General features: G+C 39.9%; 1 protein-coding gene across 3 annotated transcripts in view; it reads right to left on the bottom strand.

Annotated features, from left to right (window-relative positions):
- Window positions 1-18390, bottom strand: part of ARVCF (ARVCF delta catenin family member) — a 152048-nt gene that overhangs the window by 48071 nt on the left and 85587 nt on the right. For all 3 annotated transcript variants that reach the window (XM_075041533.1, XM_075041535.1, XM_075041534.1), the window contains 3 exons: window positions 17177-17360; window positions 2443-2560; window positions 1003-1174 (listed from right to left, as the gene is read on the bottom strand). In XM_075041533.1, the coding sequence (XP_074897634.1) occupies window positions 1003-1174; window positions 2443-2560; window positions 17177-17360 (474 nt within the window). The remainder of the gene's footprint in view (window positions 1-1002; window positions 1175-2442; window positions 2561-17176; window positions 17361-18390) is intronic.

The raw sequence follows: 18390 nt of genomic DNA, 5'->3' as shown, positions 1-18390 counted from the left end.
ATGACAGACTAGTCTGCAAAAGCAAGTTCACACTGTGATGACCTCCCTGGCACATCTGGAAACATGTAACATTTTAATAACATGTACAGGTCAGATCAAAGGAAGAGTAACATGCAGCACACAGTCCATCAAGTTCAAACAATTCCGTATGGGCTCTTCAGGACCAAAACCTTCCTTAGACCTGGCTATAAATAGTAAGCCAGGATGTGGGTACACATGAATGAGGAGAACGGAGCCTAGACAGAAAATTGAGTTAATTATCTCAGAATTCAGTCTAGAATAGTCATTTCTCTAAAACAACAAAGAAAACGGATATAATTTGAGTGTCTCTTTCTAAAGGAAAGATGGAAGGGGGTTACTGAGACTATTAATCCTCTCTTGTAATGAAACTCATTTGCAACACTCATGCCCCAGAGGAGAGAACAGGTCTACAAGTGACTGACAATTAAAAGCTACAAAATCATGTTTGCAATTTAAATTACTGAAAGAGTGACAGAATTGGGAGGTTGTATGTGTTGCTTGTGAGTGGAAGGGTAGGCTTTTAGTTTGTTTTCAAATGTGAGAGACTGGAGGCATAGAAGACGTACAGACAGGACTACCATGCACTCGGATGAATGCATGCTGGCCTGGCGTCCAGAGGCCGTGACACATGCTACACAGCCAAGCAAGTGGACTTAGCGTAGATTTGACAGATGCAAGAACACAGCAACGTAGAGGAGAAGCAGAGCACGTCCCCCTTTGTCCAACAGCAGTGTCATCCGTCAGCATGCACCACTCCTATTTAAAAGCCAAACAAAACTATAGCAATCACGGAAAAAATTCCCAAATATCTAGTAGTAATGCAACAACGGAGATGAACACATGCCACGACACTACAAACACGTACCTCCACAAACTGCACCGTTCTAAACCAGCATGATGAACATGCTTGCAAGAGCAGGCCTACACAGCAAAATTTACCCCCAAATCCATGTCCAGTTCTGAGCTCTCTGCAACACATACCTTTAGCTTTTTTTCCACCAAAACAACCAGCATCGTCTTTCTTCTTCTTCTGAGAGCCTCCCATGCTTGTAGTCTGACTGGCATCTAGCTCTTGGTACTTATCAGCTCCGGGGACCTCTTTGTGGACGTGATAGGAAAGGTTCCGCATGATGCACACACAGTTCTCCACAGACTGTTACAGAGAAATTTATGTTATAACAAGTATTGCACCCTCTTATTTGCAAACCATTACATTATACAATGGAGGGTTTGGGGGAATTTAAAAAAAGCTCACCTGCCCCAGGAAAAGAATGTAGCTTTCAAGGAAGATTTAGTCAAGACTCCTTAAATTAAGGTTCATTCTTGTTCTAAAATCTTCCAGAAGTGAAGTGCTTCATAAATAGTACCCATTCAAAATGAAAACTCTCTAATCAAAAATACCACCTGATCTTACATAAAGAATAAAATTCACCAAAAGATCAAACACACAGTGGAAAATGATCACAGAAGGATCTTATTTTAATACAAGCCTCTCTCTCATTCTTCCAACCTTTACAATCCCTAAGAGGCCCATTTTATTAAATTTTCTCTGGGTCAAAACCTAGGCCTTGTGAGAATTTCAAGGTGAACACACGTTATCCTGTAGTAATAGCTAATCCATAGCACATCAGGTTCTGACAAGAGCAATGCTCTGTAGGTTGCAATGGAAACCACCAGGTGGTTACAAAATCCACTTCCAAAATTATCTAAGTGACAGGGCCTTGTAATTCCCTTGTACAGTCCATCACAGGGTAGGACTCAAAAAGAATAAAATAACAATGCTTTACAAGCCTTATTGGTGGCATAAAGCAATAGTATGCTCTTTCTTTTTTAAACAGGTTAAACTTATTATCTTCCTTAGGTATATAAATATGCTTTTAAGCACCATAGGATGAGATGACAACAAAAACAGATTAATAAAATCTGCACCTAAAAAAATAGACACAATCTAACTGCTGCAGGTCTGAAGACATACCTTAGTGTCTAAGCACAACAGTTTTTAGAGATGGTGCTGAATAAAGTCTTTAAAATGAGAATTGATTCCTTTGCTGGTATTGTGCAAAGCACAATACAATGGGACTCAATTCTGATTTGGAGATTGCACTTGTAAGTGTCAATTAAACAATGCAGAAGAATAGCAATAATGTCACTGACAATAATAATTGACTACTCTCCCCACCTATCAAAACCACTTGCCTTTGCTCACCTCATCAGCCACACAAGGTAACATAGCAGCAACATGCTGATACCCCATCAGTAGTACCATGGATATCATGACAGAAATGTGAGAAAGAAAATTACTATGTTTTCTGAGGCAAGCATAATCCCCTTCTGATACTAGCAAATAGAAGTCAGATCCCAGTGCAACACTTCAGCCTAAATTAACAGAAACATCCATTAAGGTTTAATACTCAAGTTTACCTTATTGTCTGTATCTTTCTTGCCAACTGCAGACTGTAGAGCATGAAGGAGGGCATCCACCAAGCCATCACACTCTCTTAGTCTTCTGCGTGCTTCTGCTCCGTCTGAACTTACATTCCTAACAGGAGATATTTAAAAGAAAATTTAGCCCTCTAACCTTCACCATAAAGTTGAAGGTGTGTCGATTTATACTACAATTACTAAGAACTCGTTACCTTGGACGAACAATTTGGAGGCAAAGTAGTCTGACAAACCTATTAAAACTCAGTAAAATATGGGCAATGCACATCTGCAACTCCCTGAATCTGAACGAAAAGGGAACACAGTCACAGAGGTGCCTATAAAAACACATTTTTCTGAGTTGCTGGTGAGTCCAGTGATATACCTTAAACTGGACAGGAGTTTTCAGAGCAAACAACACACAAAGCAAAAATTTAATTTCAAAGCCAGAACTTTTAATCTGAAAAATACTTTCATCACCATCTTAAGAAAAGCACATAAAATCACAAGACTGCTCAGCAGTATTCATGGCCACAGAAACTGAAAAGTGAAAAAGATTAAAAACAGGTATAGAATAAGCTATATTTTATTTAATCAATCTCTATGAAAAATTCTTCTTCACTTTCTTTGGCCTTTATCTGCTCCAAAGAAGTTCAGATGGGAGTCACCATATACAACTGCTGTCTCCTTGACTGCTCAAAGGTTCTCCAAATACGTTCTATATTCCCAGCTTTCTGACTGGAAGTCACTGCCACCCAGTTTAAATCCCACATTTTGACGTTTAAAGCCCACCTTTCACACTGTGTACAGCAGGTTCAGCACAAAGCCTGGATCAGTCACATTTAAAAAGTAAAAGACGACAGTCAGTATGTTTATATGGCTTTAAATTTCTCAAAACATTGAGGAAGAGAATGGCACAGGTAGAAGATGTGAGACAGAGCAGTGAAAGGCTGCTTGGAGTTGTTGAAGTTGCACATATCAATGACTGCAGAAATTGTTAGAGGGGAGCTATGAACAGCCTCACTTGTCCAGCAATCATGCACACTACGTATGGAAGGCCCAGCCTTGCATAAGCATCAACCTGCTGTTACCCAATAAATAAATAAAATTCAAGTCAATTATCCAAATGCTACCTTTTTTTTTCCCCCTTCTCTTATATTTTTATTTTTTCTTTTTTGGGGGTGCGGGAATGAAGTGACAAAATGATTCTTAATAGTGCTCGCAGGCAAAACCTATATGGAAAGTTTTCTCAACACTGAAACACACCAATTTCAACAACACCACAGCCACCCTTTCAGCTTTCAGGGTCTTTGAACTCCACAAACGCGTGTAAGGTTAGCTCTCAAAAGCTCAGGACACAACCATCACCTTCTGCCATCAGGATCGTGCAGCCAATTTTTCTTTTTAACTAGAGGGACTGCCAATCTCCAAGTAATTAACAAATCAATCATGGTCCCCTCCCATGTCCCCCCATCACCCAGGCAGGCTGGTATGTTAATTGGATGACTAGGAAAAAAACCCACATTTTCTCAGAGACCTCTCAAAATCTGAAGACACTTAATTGTGAGCTGGTTGCTGTAACAGTACATTAACTTTCAATTAAGAACACAAATGAAATGCACAGATAAATGAATCCTTTCCCCAAATCCTAACACACAGCCTGACCTCTAGCAATGGCTGATACAAAGCAGGTAAAGTGGATATTAAAATATGATTCCACAGGATATATGGAAGAGAGAATTCTACATGCGGTTTCTCCATCTCTAGTTGCACTAATCCTTTTGTATCAAAAGCCCAAATGTGAATTTTAATCTAAAGTCTTTATGAAACTGAAATTAGAATTCAAATTCTCTGTGATACCTTTCAGGAGTTTTAGCAATAAATGATAGCAACTCCACCTCCAAGCACATCCATTAAAGGGGAACATTACTTACTAAGCTTGAGGGTAACAGAAACACTAAAAATGGTCTTATCTGGAGCTGTGCATCACATTTCTTATTCCCTCATTAAATCATAGAAATAGAAAGCTAAAATAAATAAGGAACACTTGCAGACTTAAAAAAAAAACAATCAAATTTTGAAAAAAAAATATTTCTTCACACCTTTCTTGCCCCATGGCCCAGTCGTAAAAGGTTTTTCTGTGGTCCATTTGTGCTACCACACTTGTAGCACATCTGTTGTACTGCTATGGTTATCAATAGCATCATAGTATTTTGTATCCTGCTTTCTTATTTCTTGATCTGTATTAGGATTAATATTAAGGTAGATGTGGATAAGGTTATAATTGAAAAAGAAACTATAAAAGTGCATCAGTAAGAGTGTGGCTTGCTGATATCACTTGCTGTATCTTCGACTACAGAAAAACTTACTGAAAATTAATGCCTCAGGAAAAAATTCCCACATACATCACACATAAATAAGCATGAAAACTCTGCAGGATCAAATTAATAGCTAATTAATGCTATGAATAAGTTAACCAGATATCAAACTTTGCAGTTTTAATGTTGTAACTAAAACATCAGAAAAATGTATCCTTATGAGCATCTCATGCAGAAACATCTGCTCTATAAATACCCCAGACTCTTGGGATTCTGCTAGTCCTCCCTCCTTGGGTAATGAGATTCCTGCAGCCCATAGGATTTATCTAACATGGAACAACAAACCCCATTTCCTTGTCTGTAACTATAACCCAGACCTACTGGAGAGCTTAGCTCACATTCTTCTCCACAGAAGTCTAGGCAAGACAGATCTCAGGAGACTAAGCACCTGCTTCAGAGTCTGCTCTTTCTGCTGCTCCAACACTGCGAAAAGCAGTGAAGATCTCCCAGTTCCCATGGGAATATTTTCATTTGAGATACATGCACAAGTACACCAAACATCCCTAAAGCAAAGGCGGGCATGGTGAAAATGCAGGCAGTATGCTTTGAGTAAGTTCTCATCTGGCAATCCCAGAAGTGCTGCCAGGGTTGGTTTCCATGATCCAGAGCAACCTTCAAAAGCTCCTGCAACCCAGGAAAACACCAGATTGCATTTCTGCCTCGGGGTGTTAAGACTCTATACTATCTACCTCCTTGAAAAACATCACCTGGTAGTCATCAGGCAAATTCACATCCTGGAGCTTCAGGAGGGACTGTAGTGTGGAGACAAGAGCCATTCCATGGACAAGAGAGCTAGTGCTAGTATTGGTCATTAAAAAGGACAGAAACTGCAATGGAATAGCCAACCTGGTATCGCACTCCACTGACTAGAGTAATGAAAAACCTCTTCCAATTTCACATCTGCACTAGAATTGTTCTTGATGCATCTTACAGATCTATTACACATTATGGAATGAAAGCCATAACTAAAACGTGTTCCAAAGGAAACTTTCAAAGCAAAGTTTCTAAACACCCTTCTTTCAAGAGTGATGAAAATCAACAAACAGGCGACAGATTCCAGCAGATGTAAACAGAGGATTTGTAGTCGCCTTACACAGGGTGACACTTCACAGAAGGAATGCAAAGCCTCACCCAGGGCAAAAACTTCCCAAACTCATGCAACAGGTAGATAGGCAACCTATGGCATCCAGACTTGGATAAAGTAGAGAGTTTTGCTTTTCACCAAACTTTTCTACACGAGACAAGCATTGTTTTATATCAGAAGAAAATTAATTCTTCAGTGGATGGAGTGTTTGATACAAGACACCAAATAGAAAAGGAAGCCAAAACCCTAGCTGAGGTGCTTGTTAACTCTGTTACTTCGGAGCTAGGCTGCCATGCAACAACCGGCACTGCCCAAAGATTTTGGAATTAAACACATTACCTCGGTGACTTGCTTGCTGGGGCAGTTTAATATCAAGAACCTCTAGAGATGAAGTCAAAGACACTTTTTAAGCTTGAACAACTTGAAACAGGAACTCTGCAGGGCTTTTGAGGCACTGATAATGGGCAAAATCCTGTTACAAGTGAGAATGAAGTTGACTGCTTGTTCAAAAGGGTGGGAATGGGGAGGAGGAACTACCTGAACTACTCTTACACAAAAAAGTGACGAATGATACCTGCCATTCATCTCTCGTGTTCTGTACAGACTGCTTCCCTTGCCTTGCCTCTTCACTCCCAGAGAGGCCTCTGCTGCTTTCCCTGCTTTTCAATACTTTTCCAAGAGTCCCTTAAATGAAAAATGTGTTTTAAAAATAATAGTATCTTTCTCACATCACACTGCAAAGGGTAATAGAAAGCTTCACAGTGTCCTTACTGTAAATATATACAACACTCAAAAGAGCAATTCTAGGAGCAAGATATGGAATTACTGTCCATGTTACTCAAAGTACATAAGAAGGAAACAAACTGTATGACTGATTTCACGTAAAATAGTAAAGCACAAATCTCATTCCAGAGATTTTAAATCCACAGCCTTTAGCTGGAAGAAGCAACCTGGATTCTTCCTCAAATTCTTGGAGTCCAGACTGTAGACAGGACTAGTGAAAGAGGATTTGTAAGGACGTTCAAATATATGCTTTCCCTGGGAAAACAAAACAGAGGAGCACTGAGTAAATGTTAAATAAAAGTAAATACCTACCAGCATAGAAACACATCAGGCTAGGAATCCAGTCTGTTGGTATTAAAGACTTGAGAAAATGGCAGGGAATGTGCTGAGAAATCTGTTCATGCTTTAGATAAGGTTATCATTATCACCAAATAGTCTTCTTAATAATATGCAAGTCTGAACGTAACATTTACATCTGGAGAACAAAGTTGGTATTCATCACCTCTAGGATAGGTGAGCTGCTCCTACTATCTGTGCCACACACCAAAATTATCCTCAAGAGAAAAGATTTAAAAGTAATTAAATGCATGGCACTTAATTTGCACTATTTCAATGCAAATCATGTAGCAATGCCCCCACTGTGCTCTCTCTAACAATTTGAAAGATAGAGACGTGGAGAGCTTTTGGGTTTTTTTTTCTTAATGATAAAGAGAAACCTAGTAATACAAGCATCAGAAAGACACATTTTTTCTCTGAACTTTAAAAATAGTATTTTCAAGACTATTGCTGTGTCTGCCACCTGGCTGGAAAGGCCCATCAGTTGTTATCCCACAGTGCTGCAGATAAAGCTGAAAGCCAGAAGTTAGAGCATTACTGAACACTTACCATCCTGCTTCAGTTCAGCAGGTGTAAAAAGCACTTTGTTTAGAGACCCAGCTGGGAACAAAGACAACAGGTTGCAGACTTAGTTTTTTATATAAATAAGAAAGCTGAACTGGAAATTTTTAAGATATCCTCCTAGTAACATTTCCACCTCTCTCGGGAGTAAGCATGGATGAGAGCTGAAGCTGAGACAGTGATGAGCTCTTTTCAACAACCTCTTTGTGCACACTGTGGAGTCTCACATTGCCCAAATGAATCCTACTTTTTACTATTGTAAACAACCTTCTAACAGCTATTTTGGTATTGCCAGGCTAAAACGTAACATTGGCTCCTATATAGTTTATCTCAGCACTGTTGAAGAAGATAAGGATACCCGAGATCATTACAAGTCATATTGCTACAAATGATTTGGGTTTCCTGGTGGGTTGAGTGAGTGGCACTTCACAAGTGGGCTGAGTTATGGCAATGCTGTGGCAGAGCTGACAGGCAGTACATACACCTTGCTAGACCCTGACTAACACCATCACTGAGGCTTCATTGTCTAGGCACTGAGTTTTATATACTTCAGCTGATAAAAAAACCTACAAGGTTCTCACAAGTCTAATTTAAATATATTAGTTGTTCTATCCACCTACTCTGGCAGTCAGAACCCTTGCTATGAAAACGCCCTTCCACACCCACACTTTGCTTCACTATTAAGAAATATTTATTTGGATGTCAGCCAAAGGAGATTGATAAATAACAGTTGCAGTAAATGTACTCTATTTCTGAGCGTATTTCTAGGTACTAAATGTCTCAAAGGAAGAATATACAGCGTTTTAAAATCATTCCATCATTTCATGTAGAAATAGAATGAATTCCATACTTCAGTTCACATGAAATACCAGAAAGTTTAATTGGTATTAAGTTCATTGTTCTGAAAATACGAGAGAAAAAGAAAGAATCTGCCTGTAACACAAAGATAGCCTGATCCAGGCAGCACTGGTCAAAGAGCCCTGTACAACACAATGGAGTTTGGCAGCAGATAGCAGAATCAGAACTCAAGCAGCAAATATGGTAAAGAAAATAAGAAGAAGCCACAGTCCAAATGAAATGAACAGGAAGATAGGGGAGCTCTCCTGATGGTGACATTAGGTAGGGAGCAGCTGTTCAACTGAGAAAAGGTGTATCAGATCTGGGCAGGAGATCCCACTGGAGATTTCTGCTCCACTTCAGCTTCCACTTACCAGCTAGACCCAAGAGAGAAGCAGCAGAGCAGCCCTGGTTGCCTTGCATGTAAAACCCTTCCAGCTATTTCAATAAATAGATTGGTTTTGTTTAGTTGGCCAAATGCTCAAAAAAGGACGTACCAAAGGCCACCCCTGAAAAAGGACTTCACAAGTCTAGTCTGTACTCCAGCGACACTAGCATAGAGCAAGAGATGTACAAAGCACACTGTCACATGTCTCACATTCATGTCAGCACTGTCTATAAGAGCTCCCTGCAATAAGCAGGGGCTTAACAGCCATCAGTACAGTTTAACAAGGTACAGATGTCAAGTCCATCCTTTGTTATCTGTGGCTTTCTATATCCAAAACACCACGTAATGCCTTTTCAGTAAAATACTGACTGGTTACCTCTTGCACAACCTACCTGGAGGGTCTTAGCTTGCTCTCCTGTAATGCAAAACGATGCAGAAATGCACTACACAAGAATTCCATGATGCCCAGCAGCTACTTAGCTTCCAAATTATTCCAGTCTCTGCTTGGAGGAAAGGCTAAGGGGCTTTGCTTGCTTTATCGCACATGCTTGCTGCAATATGAAAAGAATCTCAAAAATACAAAAATGAGGCAGTATTTATATAATAAAGGATCACGGCTCACATGCCTTCCAAAGCAAACTATGTCCATTACAGTAACTGCAGTGAGCTTTGTTTCAGCCTTGCTCTTCATCCCACCACAGCGACAGACATTTTTGTAGATTCCTTTCACTGACAGCCAAGGGAGAAGGGACCTAGATTCATTCCTAAGTAATGACAGAAGGCAATAAGCAAGTGCACAACTTTAAATTTATACTTCAGATTTGATTGTAAAGCATTAAGGTTGCATGTAACTAGGTTATGTCTCTGCTGCTAAAATCTATGCATAATTTATTTATATTACAAGCTAAACATCAGGAACTGTCAGGAGGAACCCTAACAGCTCCTTACTAGCACGAATTAAACGCTCTGCTCATCATATAAGCCCCAGGACAGCCATATGCTGTGATCCTGCACAGTATCAGTTAGCTAATTAAGAAACTGCCTTCGTTCACTCCTCTCTATTGTGTGGGTTTTTAATTTGAGTTGGTTTTTTTCCAGTCTGAGTTGGGCAGATAAGCTTCTCCCTGTTCCGTGCTGCTCGCTGCCTCGAAAGTGGAGATTCACAGGCAAATTTCTGTTCAGTTTTTATCTCTTTCTAAAACAATTCCTCTACTGAAAGTCCAGTTCAAAAGTACCTGTTGCGTAACAAAACACTGACTGTATCATTAGCTCCAATTTCTGGAGCAGCAGTCTCCCAAAGGCTGTACTCAGTATGAAAACAAGACGAGGGCACCAGCCTTCAAGCATGGTGGGTGGGCAGACAGAGACATGGCAGCATCTGCCCTCATCTCCTCCGGGTGGGACAGGGAAGTGCTAAGCTTTGTATGAAGTCCTGTCGAGACCTCCTTGGTTAAACAACTGCCCTACAAAAGCATACAAAAAGAGTACTTGAACTGTGATAGTGGAGCACACTGATTAAGAGGAAAAGTCAACCAAATGACTTTGTCAAAGAATCCTTTTTTGGAGTGGGGGAGAAACGCAGCTGCCACAAGAAGGTTTCTGTACTAATGCTAGAGTCATGACACTCAATTACTAATTTGCTGCTGATAAAAGAGAGAAAATAAAAGCTGGCACCTGAAAACTCACATTTACATATCTTTCTCTGTCCTGCCATGCTTCACTGAGCAAAGCTCCCCTGACACCAAGGGCAGCCTGGCTGGCAGCACTGTAGCAGCATCACCTGAGCTTCACCTCCTGCGCCCTGCTCTTCACTAGACAGCACTTGCAGGTTAAAGACTTGCACTTAAGTGCCTTCTTTCTTTGGTCAGTTGGAGATGAAGGCTGCCTCAAGTATATGAGAATGTAGGTAGGACAAATATTATGTGACTGTCACCACATACTATTATCATGCCTGCAGGATTTAAAGATGGATAGAGCTTGAAGGTAATTCACTTCGAAAGCTCTAATTCCCAAGCATTTTTCTCTTCGGAGAAAAGCCATACATTAATCATTAATAAGAAAGGAGGGCATAAGCACCTAGCTTTGACAGCCCTTCTTCCTCTCTTTCCTCAAATTCAGCATGCAGAGATGGGAAGAAAAAACGGACACACCAGTATCACTGAGACATTCATACAGTCATTTCCAGGGTGCAAAGAGAGAGAACTTTTCTGCCAAAACAAGACCACAGATTCTGTTTGACAAACCTTGTTTACCTCCATGCGCCTCACGGATGCACACACACCTGCTACAAACAGTGTGGGCTGTAGGTGTTTGCATGCATACATATATTCACAAGTATATAAAGACATTAGGACTCAAGGAACAAATGTATTACCATCAAGCACTGTTACATATGACTGAAGAACTGTAAGTTACATCTGCAGGACAAGATGTACGTGTAACGTAACCTTAATGCTCTCTGTCCTTAGAAAAAGGTTAAAACATTTCCATACAAAAACTCTACCTGGCACATCCTAAGTATTAATGATTTACCATCAAGCTCCTGCAGTCGTCTTTCCTCTGAAGCACATAAAAGTAACAGAAGCTTGCAGAAACTTATACATCATTTCTCATCCTGGTGGAGTATGTTTTCAGCTCTGAATCTACAGAGGCCTTATCTCAAGTCTTCAAACATCCTATCTCACACTTACCATAGCTCTTAGGTTTTGATTCCATAGGACCAAACTTTTAATTTATACCTATAGGAGGTGATTTTTCCCAGTTGTTGTCTCTAGGATCAACCCCTTCAAAATCCTTGAACTACTGGTATTTTACCAGCTTCAGGGGAAGGTAAGGACAGAGGTGCCAATCCCATGTTAAAGACAGGAAAGTGAAGATCAGTGACTGAAGTCCAGATCCACTCAGGCACGTAGGAGCCTGAATCTCACCAAAACCAGAAGGAGACAGGGCTATTAAAAATTAGACCACAAAAAGGTTTATACCATTAATCTTGCCTGTAATTATGTCAGGATAGTAGCAGAACAGCAATTAAATCCATACTTCTCAAGTCTCTTGTTACAGCTCTAGCCACCACATTGTCCCTTCTCTTCTCAGGAGCTCATGTTGGACAAGCTGTTATGTGCAATTTTGATCTGAAGAATGCATGTTTTTAGTGGAAGTCAAGTGGGTGCAGTTTGTTTGTGTTCGTACACCCACGGCCAGGTCTCTGAACCCTGAGGCTATTTGTGAATGCGAATTTCTGCGTACTTGGAGAATTGACAAGAAATGCTGCAACTACAGATGGTACCCTGGAAAAAGGAGCACTTTGCATCTGTTTGCTATGCAAATTAATTCATCTAACATTTGTTGACAGCAGGTCAGTTTAGCACAGGAATGAGGCTAGAAAGTTGGCAATTTAGAAACTAAGTTCTACTCTGTCCTCTCAGAAGTGAAAAAAATCCAAGGGAGAATTAAAAGTAATTAGGCAGAAAACAGCAATTAAGCCCAGAATGAATTTCATTTTTAAATCATTAAAATCCTTGCTGCTTCCAGAGTACTAGGAATCAGGGTAGGTATCTACAAAGAAAACAAAAAAAAATAATGGGACTGCAGCAGCACACTCTGACCCACAGATGCAGCACTTCCCCTCTAAAGCAGAGAAGCATCTCTGGAGAAACCTGGAGACACAGCAAAGGTCTCTGGCACTGCCTGGGTGCATGTAAGCTAGCCTTAGCTCCATCAACCCCACCAGCAATTCAACTTGTATTCTTCTCCTAAATCACTTTAACGTCTGGGTCAAAGTTGTAGGAAAGATCATGAAATGGCCTTGTTAAGATGTACCAGATCATTACATTATTTAAACTGGAAGAGAGTACAATTTAAAAATGAATGCTTCTGGATTGCAAATCCCAGTAGGGATTTAGGGCTTTAAAGAAAAAAAAAAAGAAAAAAAAGAAAAAATGAAAAAAAAGACAGTAACTAGAAGAGACATTCTCCACATAACTAAAAGAATAAAATACAATGCTAAGACATGAAACTTGTACTCCAAATGAAATAAAGGAACATCTGTGCATATTTGATGATTCTCCTAGCAAATGTCTTACTTCTTCCCTAGTCCTACTTTTCCATAACCAAATATCCACTTAATTTCAATAAATCAATCTTTGCTTTGTTTTTTACTGTTCTTTTGAGATTTCCACCATACCTATTTCTCTCAACAGGTTCAACGGAATATAAGAATACCTCCATTTTATAAAATTACACCCAAGGTAGCATCTATCACGAAGCTCACGACCATTTTAAGTAGTAAAATTATTATGGATATTGCAGATCAATTCACCATACCATGTCTGCCCCTAGAAACAGAACACGGTAATGTAAGAGGAAAAATCTTTTTCCTGATCTCAAGATGAGAATGGAGACAAAATTATCATCACTTGCACTAGTTTCTGAAAACCTCAGTGTGTGTCTTGGTAAAGACTACAGAAAAAGCATGCAATAAATCTAATTATCAGATCATAGTTTGCAAATTGGCTGTGCTGCCAAGTCTTTATTTTGCAAAGGGGAATACAGGATTCCCAAAACATTCAAAGAGAGTTTTTGGCAAATCCAGTTGAGTGGGATGACAAAAAGAACCCACTCGTCATGTTCCAGATGATATCAGGACTCAAAAGATCCCTAGAACAGCCACAATCATGGGAGAAGGCTTGACTTTAGAAGGAACCCTTAAAATAAACACTGGTCTCCAAAGTCAATATAAACCTTAACCAGTTGCCTCTTCTTCCTTTGATTCTTACTGGCTACATATACATTGCTGGTTAGCTATGGTAGTTTGGCATGGACATCACTAAGTATCACAGGTAATCCCAGAGTTATTTAACTCATAGCAAAAAGATAGTATTTGAATGGCTTGCTTGATGATGACAAACTTTGCAGTTTCTCTGATTTCCAGCCTGTAAATGACCAGGTCCAATGTTACGCAGTATCACGCACAGGGCTTTCTCAAATAGCAGCTCAGACAGATCCGTTCTCCTGAGTGCAAGTCCTTTGGTCATACAGACTAAAATCAACATCAAGCATCACAGATGGATTTTTGTTACTTCAGAAAGTGGTAGAAATCAGGGCTATATAAAGCCAGCAAACTACCTTAGCTTTGGGTAAGGGGAAAAAGCGCACGGATCGTGCCTCTTATCTTGCAAAGTTAATTCCCAAGTAAAGCAACTCTGGTGCAGGTTCAGATGTCTGCTAAGCTATTAGCCCCAATTACTGACCCCTCTGCTAAAGCATCCTTCCATCCCACATATACCTGCAGCACTATACTATCTGTGCTGCTAATACCAGATGTTAATCTACCCTTAGGCACATGCAGACCAAGCTGACTACATGGAATACAATTCACCCTGCCCTACTCAGACGTGGACATACACCAGCACCTGAACTCCCAAAGCGAGGAGGGACAGACTTACAAATTACACAGGGGAAAAAAAGGTATTGATAGGTCAGGACTGGAAAGGAAAATAGGACGGATCAAGATCTGAAGAAGAGGTAAAGCCAAACAAGTGTTGTGGGTTTTTTTTCCCTCCCCCTAAATTACTTGTTTTCAATTATTTTGAAATAAGCGTTTCCAAGGCTCCACGTTATCAAAAGAGAAACCTAGCTTAAGAACAAAGTAAAGTTGAGAAAGCAGTGTAAAAAAAGAGGGGGGGAAAAAAAAAGGTAAATAATTAACCAGCAGTTCACGCTGTGAATCACTGCGTTTGAAACAAACCAAACTTGCCCACGTCTGTTGATAAACTTTATTAACTGAAAAAATGATACTGAAATGAATGCCATCCTGCATGCATAATGCCTTTCTTCTGCTTAGATATCTGAACTGCAAGGACATCTGAAACCTCAAAAGTTCAAACATTCTCTCAGTTTTTTTGGAAGACAACACAGCACACACCTGAGGCTCACTTCCAAAGGAGACAAAGGAGTCTGGCACATCATCAAGAGGACTAACCTCCCAATTAAATATCAAATTGGTAAACAGTTTGTAGTCTGCAATAACCTCCATTCATGGAAAATTGAATTTCTAGGACCAGCTACTGTCTCAACAAGAGAAGACTAGGCAAAGGGGTTTTTAAACACTGACGTCTGTCAGACAGATGGCTGCAACAATTTATTCTCCGCTGGTGTTAACTATCTTATCTTGCTGGTGCTTTTAAGGATGAGCTGCAGAGGATTTCAACAAACAATGCAAAATCATTTCCAACAGTAGTAACGATAATTACTTTTGATATGTCCATTTTTATCGCTAGATCTGGGAGCGCACTACAAAAGGTACGTAATACCACCAACATCGTAACAAGAAGTACGATCAACTCTAAGACAGCTCGTATCTCACCTACTCCTGCATACTTGTCTGTTGTCCTGGACTCACTTTATCTCACTGGAAGAAGTAAGGAGGCAGCAAGACAGTTCTCTCCCCTTCCTATGCAAGAGGTTGCTCTCTCCACAGCACAACAGAGACACATGGACAAACTACCTTTTTCAGATTACCTTTCCCTGCTAACCTGCCATCATGTCTCCATTTACCTTAACCAACTACTTTCAAGAATGAAATCACCTTGTCCCACATCTGACTGAAGCCTCAGATTTCCACAAGGAAGCACGTAGTCCCACATGACTATGACAGCAGAGACTATAGATTAAAGGACTGAAATACATTTCCCTCCTCCAACAACAGAAGCAGTCACCATTCACTGGCTGCTGCCCTGAAGCATCTGAAGTACATCAGGACCACTTTCAATTACCCAAAGTTCAAATTCTCTGACTAACATATCTCAGTACTACTATGCTCCACACCCCTCTTCATTAGCCTTAAAAATACAATGTCCAAAGTGGCACAAGCTTCTGCATGTCCTGTAAAACCAGCACTTTACTTTAAAATTAAAAAAAAAAAACCAAACCAAACAACCAGCCACCAACACCCCTTCTCCCACCCCCCCAAAGGTATCCTGGAATGTGGAACTTGAAGTGGATCCACATACAATTAAAAATTTATGATGTGGTCTAGGTTAGTCTACTAATGATCAATTTATTGTCTACACTTACTGGAGAATCTCATTCAGATAATCCTTTTATCCCCCACCATGACTAATTTCCTCTTGCAGAAGACCATTAGAAAATGAGACACTAGTAAGTAAAAACCTATGATGTCTGAAGCCTACTCAAAGCACCTTAGTTTCCAGTGGGACTGCAAATAATTTCAGTAATGGGCACTTTCAGAACACTTTTCATTACTTTCTTCATTTGTGAAGTCACTCAGGGGAATAGTTATTGCAATTTACAGACCACAAGTCCAAGAAACAGAAATGAACCAACTTCTGAAGATGCATTAATCAGTAGAAATCTGACAGAAGTATACTTCAGAGCAACAGAAGGTATGATGCCAAATCTTTATTAGTTTTGTTCAAATTAATTGACTTCATCACAAAGCTAAAGAATCTAACAGGGCATCTCCTCTATTTTATCTCAAAGAAAAGCAAAATGAAAGAGGCTGAGTTTAGGGAACATTGGTTCTTCAGGTTTTGCAGACTGCATTAGGACTCCTCCTGACCCCAGCTTCTAGCATCTACTGTCCTACTCTCAAGGTGCTCTCAGAAATGCAAATACAATTTCTAACCAGAAAAGGCTCCTTTGCAAGCAATATTACAAATACGTTCCTAAATGGTCAGTAGTTCAGGTTCTTAACTAATTTCCCATAGGTCATTAGCCACTTTAGCTTAAAATAGGAATGTGTCCACAAAGTGTTTGTGGCTAAAACTAGATCCATGTTTCAGGCTCATGTAATTCCATGAAACCAGTTCCCCAGCATCTGCAAAAAACCCCCTTTTAATAGTAGAAGTCCTAAAACCAAGAAGGGAGCTGTCTGAAAACACACTTTTCAAATAAATAAAAATAGCACCGCCAAGGGAACCAGAGAAGGTACTAAAAATTTGTAGAAACAGCCCACTGATCACAGTACAATAGACAAATGGAAGTATGACTCTCAGTACTTGCTGCACAGTTTGTATTGCAAAATGCTTTTTTTGTACTTAGCTTGGCAGTTACCTGGGTCACTCTCCATTGTATTATACACAGTCCTATATAGATCCACTCCCTTTAACCTGGATAAATGACCTACTCTTCACACTGACCCCACTGGACAGACATACATTGACAAGTCCCACAAGAGAGTCTGTGGCAGGCAAATACCTCCAAACATTGCTATTGTGGCTACTGAAATGGGGGTATCTCTGCAAAAATGAAAGATATATGATACTTTATTTCAAACTGAAATAATTTTGACAAAATCCTAAACACAGGACATGGTGAACAGATTAATACTTCACAGTTCTGCCTTACCTTAAGCAACCAGAAGTGTTCTTGAAGACAGTTGTCCACTCAGCATCGCGAGGCTTGGAGTCCTCATTTGGCTCACTCTCCCAACCTGAATGGGGTATAATCACCTCATTGGTAAGCGTCTGCAGACCATGGTTGATGATGACCATCTTCAGGGGCTCATAGGAGGATAAGTTCCACAGCGTGCCTGCAGGAAAAACAGTGATTATTAAATAAACAAGAGAGTAATAACTATTTTAAATCTCTAGATTAAATAGAATCACTAGATTCACAGAGAATTGCTAGAAGGTTAAATCATAAAACTAAACGAAAAGGCGAAACCACTTGATGAGATGCCAGACTAGCACATAGCTTAGGGAAAATTCCACAGTGGCTGCAACAGGAACATTTCCAAAAGCACGGAAGCACTTTTATGAAGACATGGATATTGTTGCAGTCATCAAGTTCTACAACTGAGTACATAAATGTGATGTGCTATTGGACATAAATAGGATTTTTCTGCTATATACAAATTTTCTTACACTTTCAAGTCTAGCGATGCCTTAAAAAGTAAAAATCATCCAGTGCAGCAGACAAGTATATTGAGCAAGTCTTAAAAACAGGGATGAATTTATTAAGGATCATTGATCATATGCTTATCCTCTGCACAAGACAGTATTTTATTCAAGACTCCTCTCTATTATTTACTTTCATATTTTCCTGTCACAGGCAATATCTGTGTTCAAATCATCTGGTGCCACAAGCATATGATTCCTTGAAGAAGCCGAGAACCAAAACTCCTCCGTCCTTCCATTTTTACCTCAATTATGAGCCAAAGTAGACAGAAGTCAAACATCAAAACAACATAACAGAAGAACAGCCTTACAACTGTAAAAATACCCAGTCTTAGACAAACAATACAACTTCCCAGCAGACCTGTGTCAGTGTCCTGACTGTTATTGCTCATTAGGTTAGGACTAAACCAGGACATTCACTTCAGAGATAATTTCTGCATAACCCCAGCCTGGTAACAACACCTGGAGGGAGCCAGATGCACACTTTTGATCTCCAAGGAGAAGTGTGAAGACTAGCAGAATTTCAGAGACCGAATGGAAAAGCTAGATTCCCTAGAACACACAGGAAATCTTTCCTAAGTGGATACAGTATTAACCTGAGGCTACCTGTGTTACTACAAATGTGAATCTGTGCATATTACAGTGCAAATTGTAGATACTCAC

Source organism: Buteo buteo, chromosome 11 (genome assembly GCF_964188355.1).
Source record: "Buteo buteo chromosome 11, bButBut1.hap1.1, whole genome shotgun sequence".
NCBI classification, from domain to species: domain Eukaryota; kingdom Metazoa; phylum Chordata; class Aves; order Accipitriformes; family Accipitridae; genus Buteo; species Buteo buteo.
The sequence above is the reverse complement of the archived record's forward strand: the minus strand, read 5'-3'. Positions and strand labels throughout refer to the sequence as shown.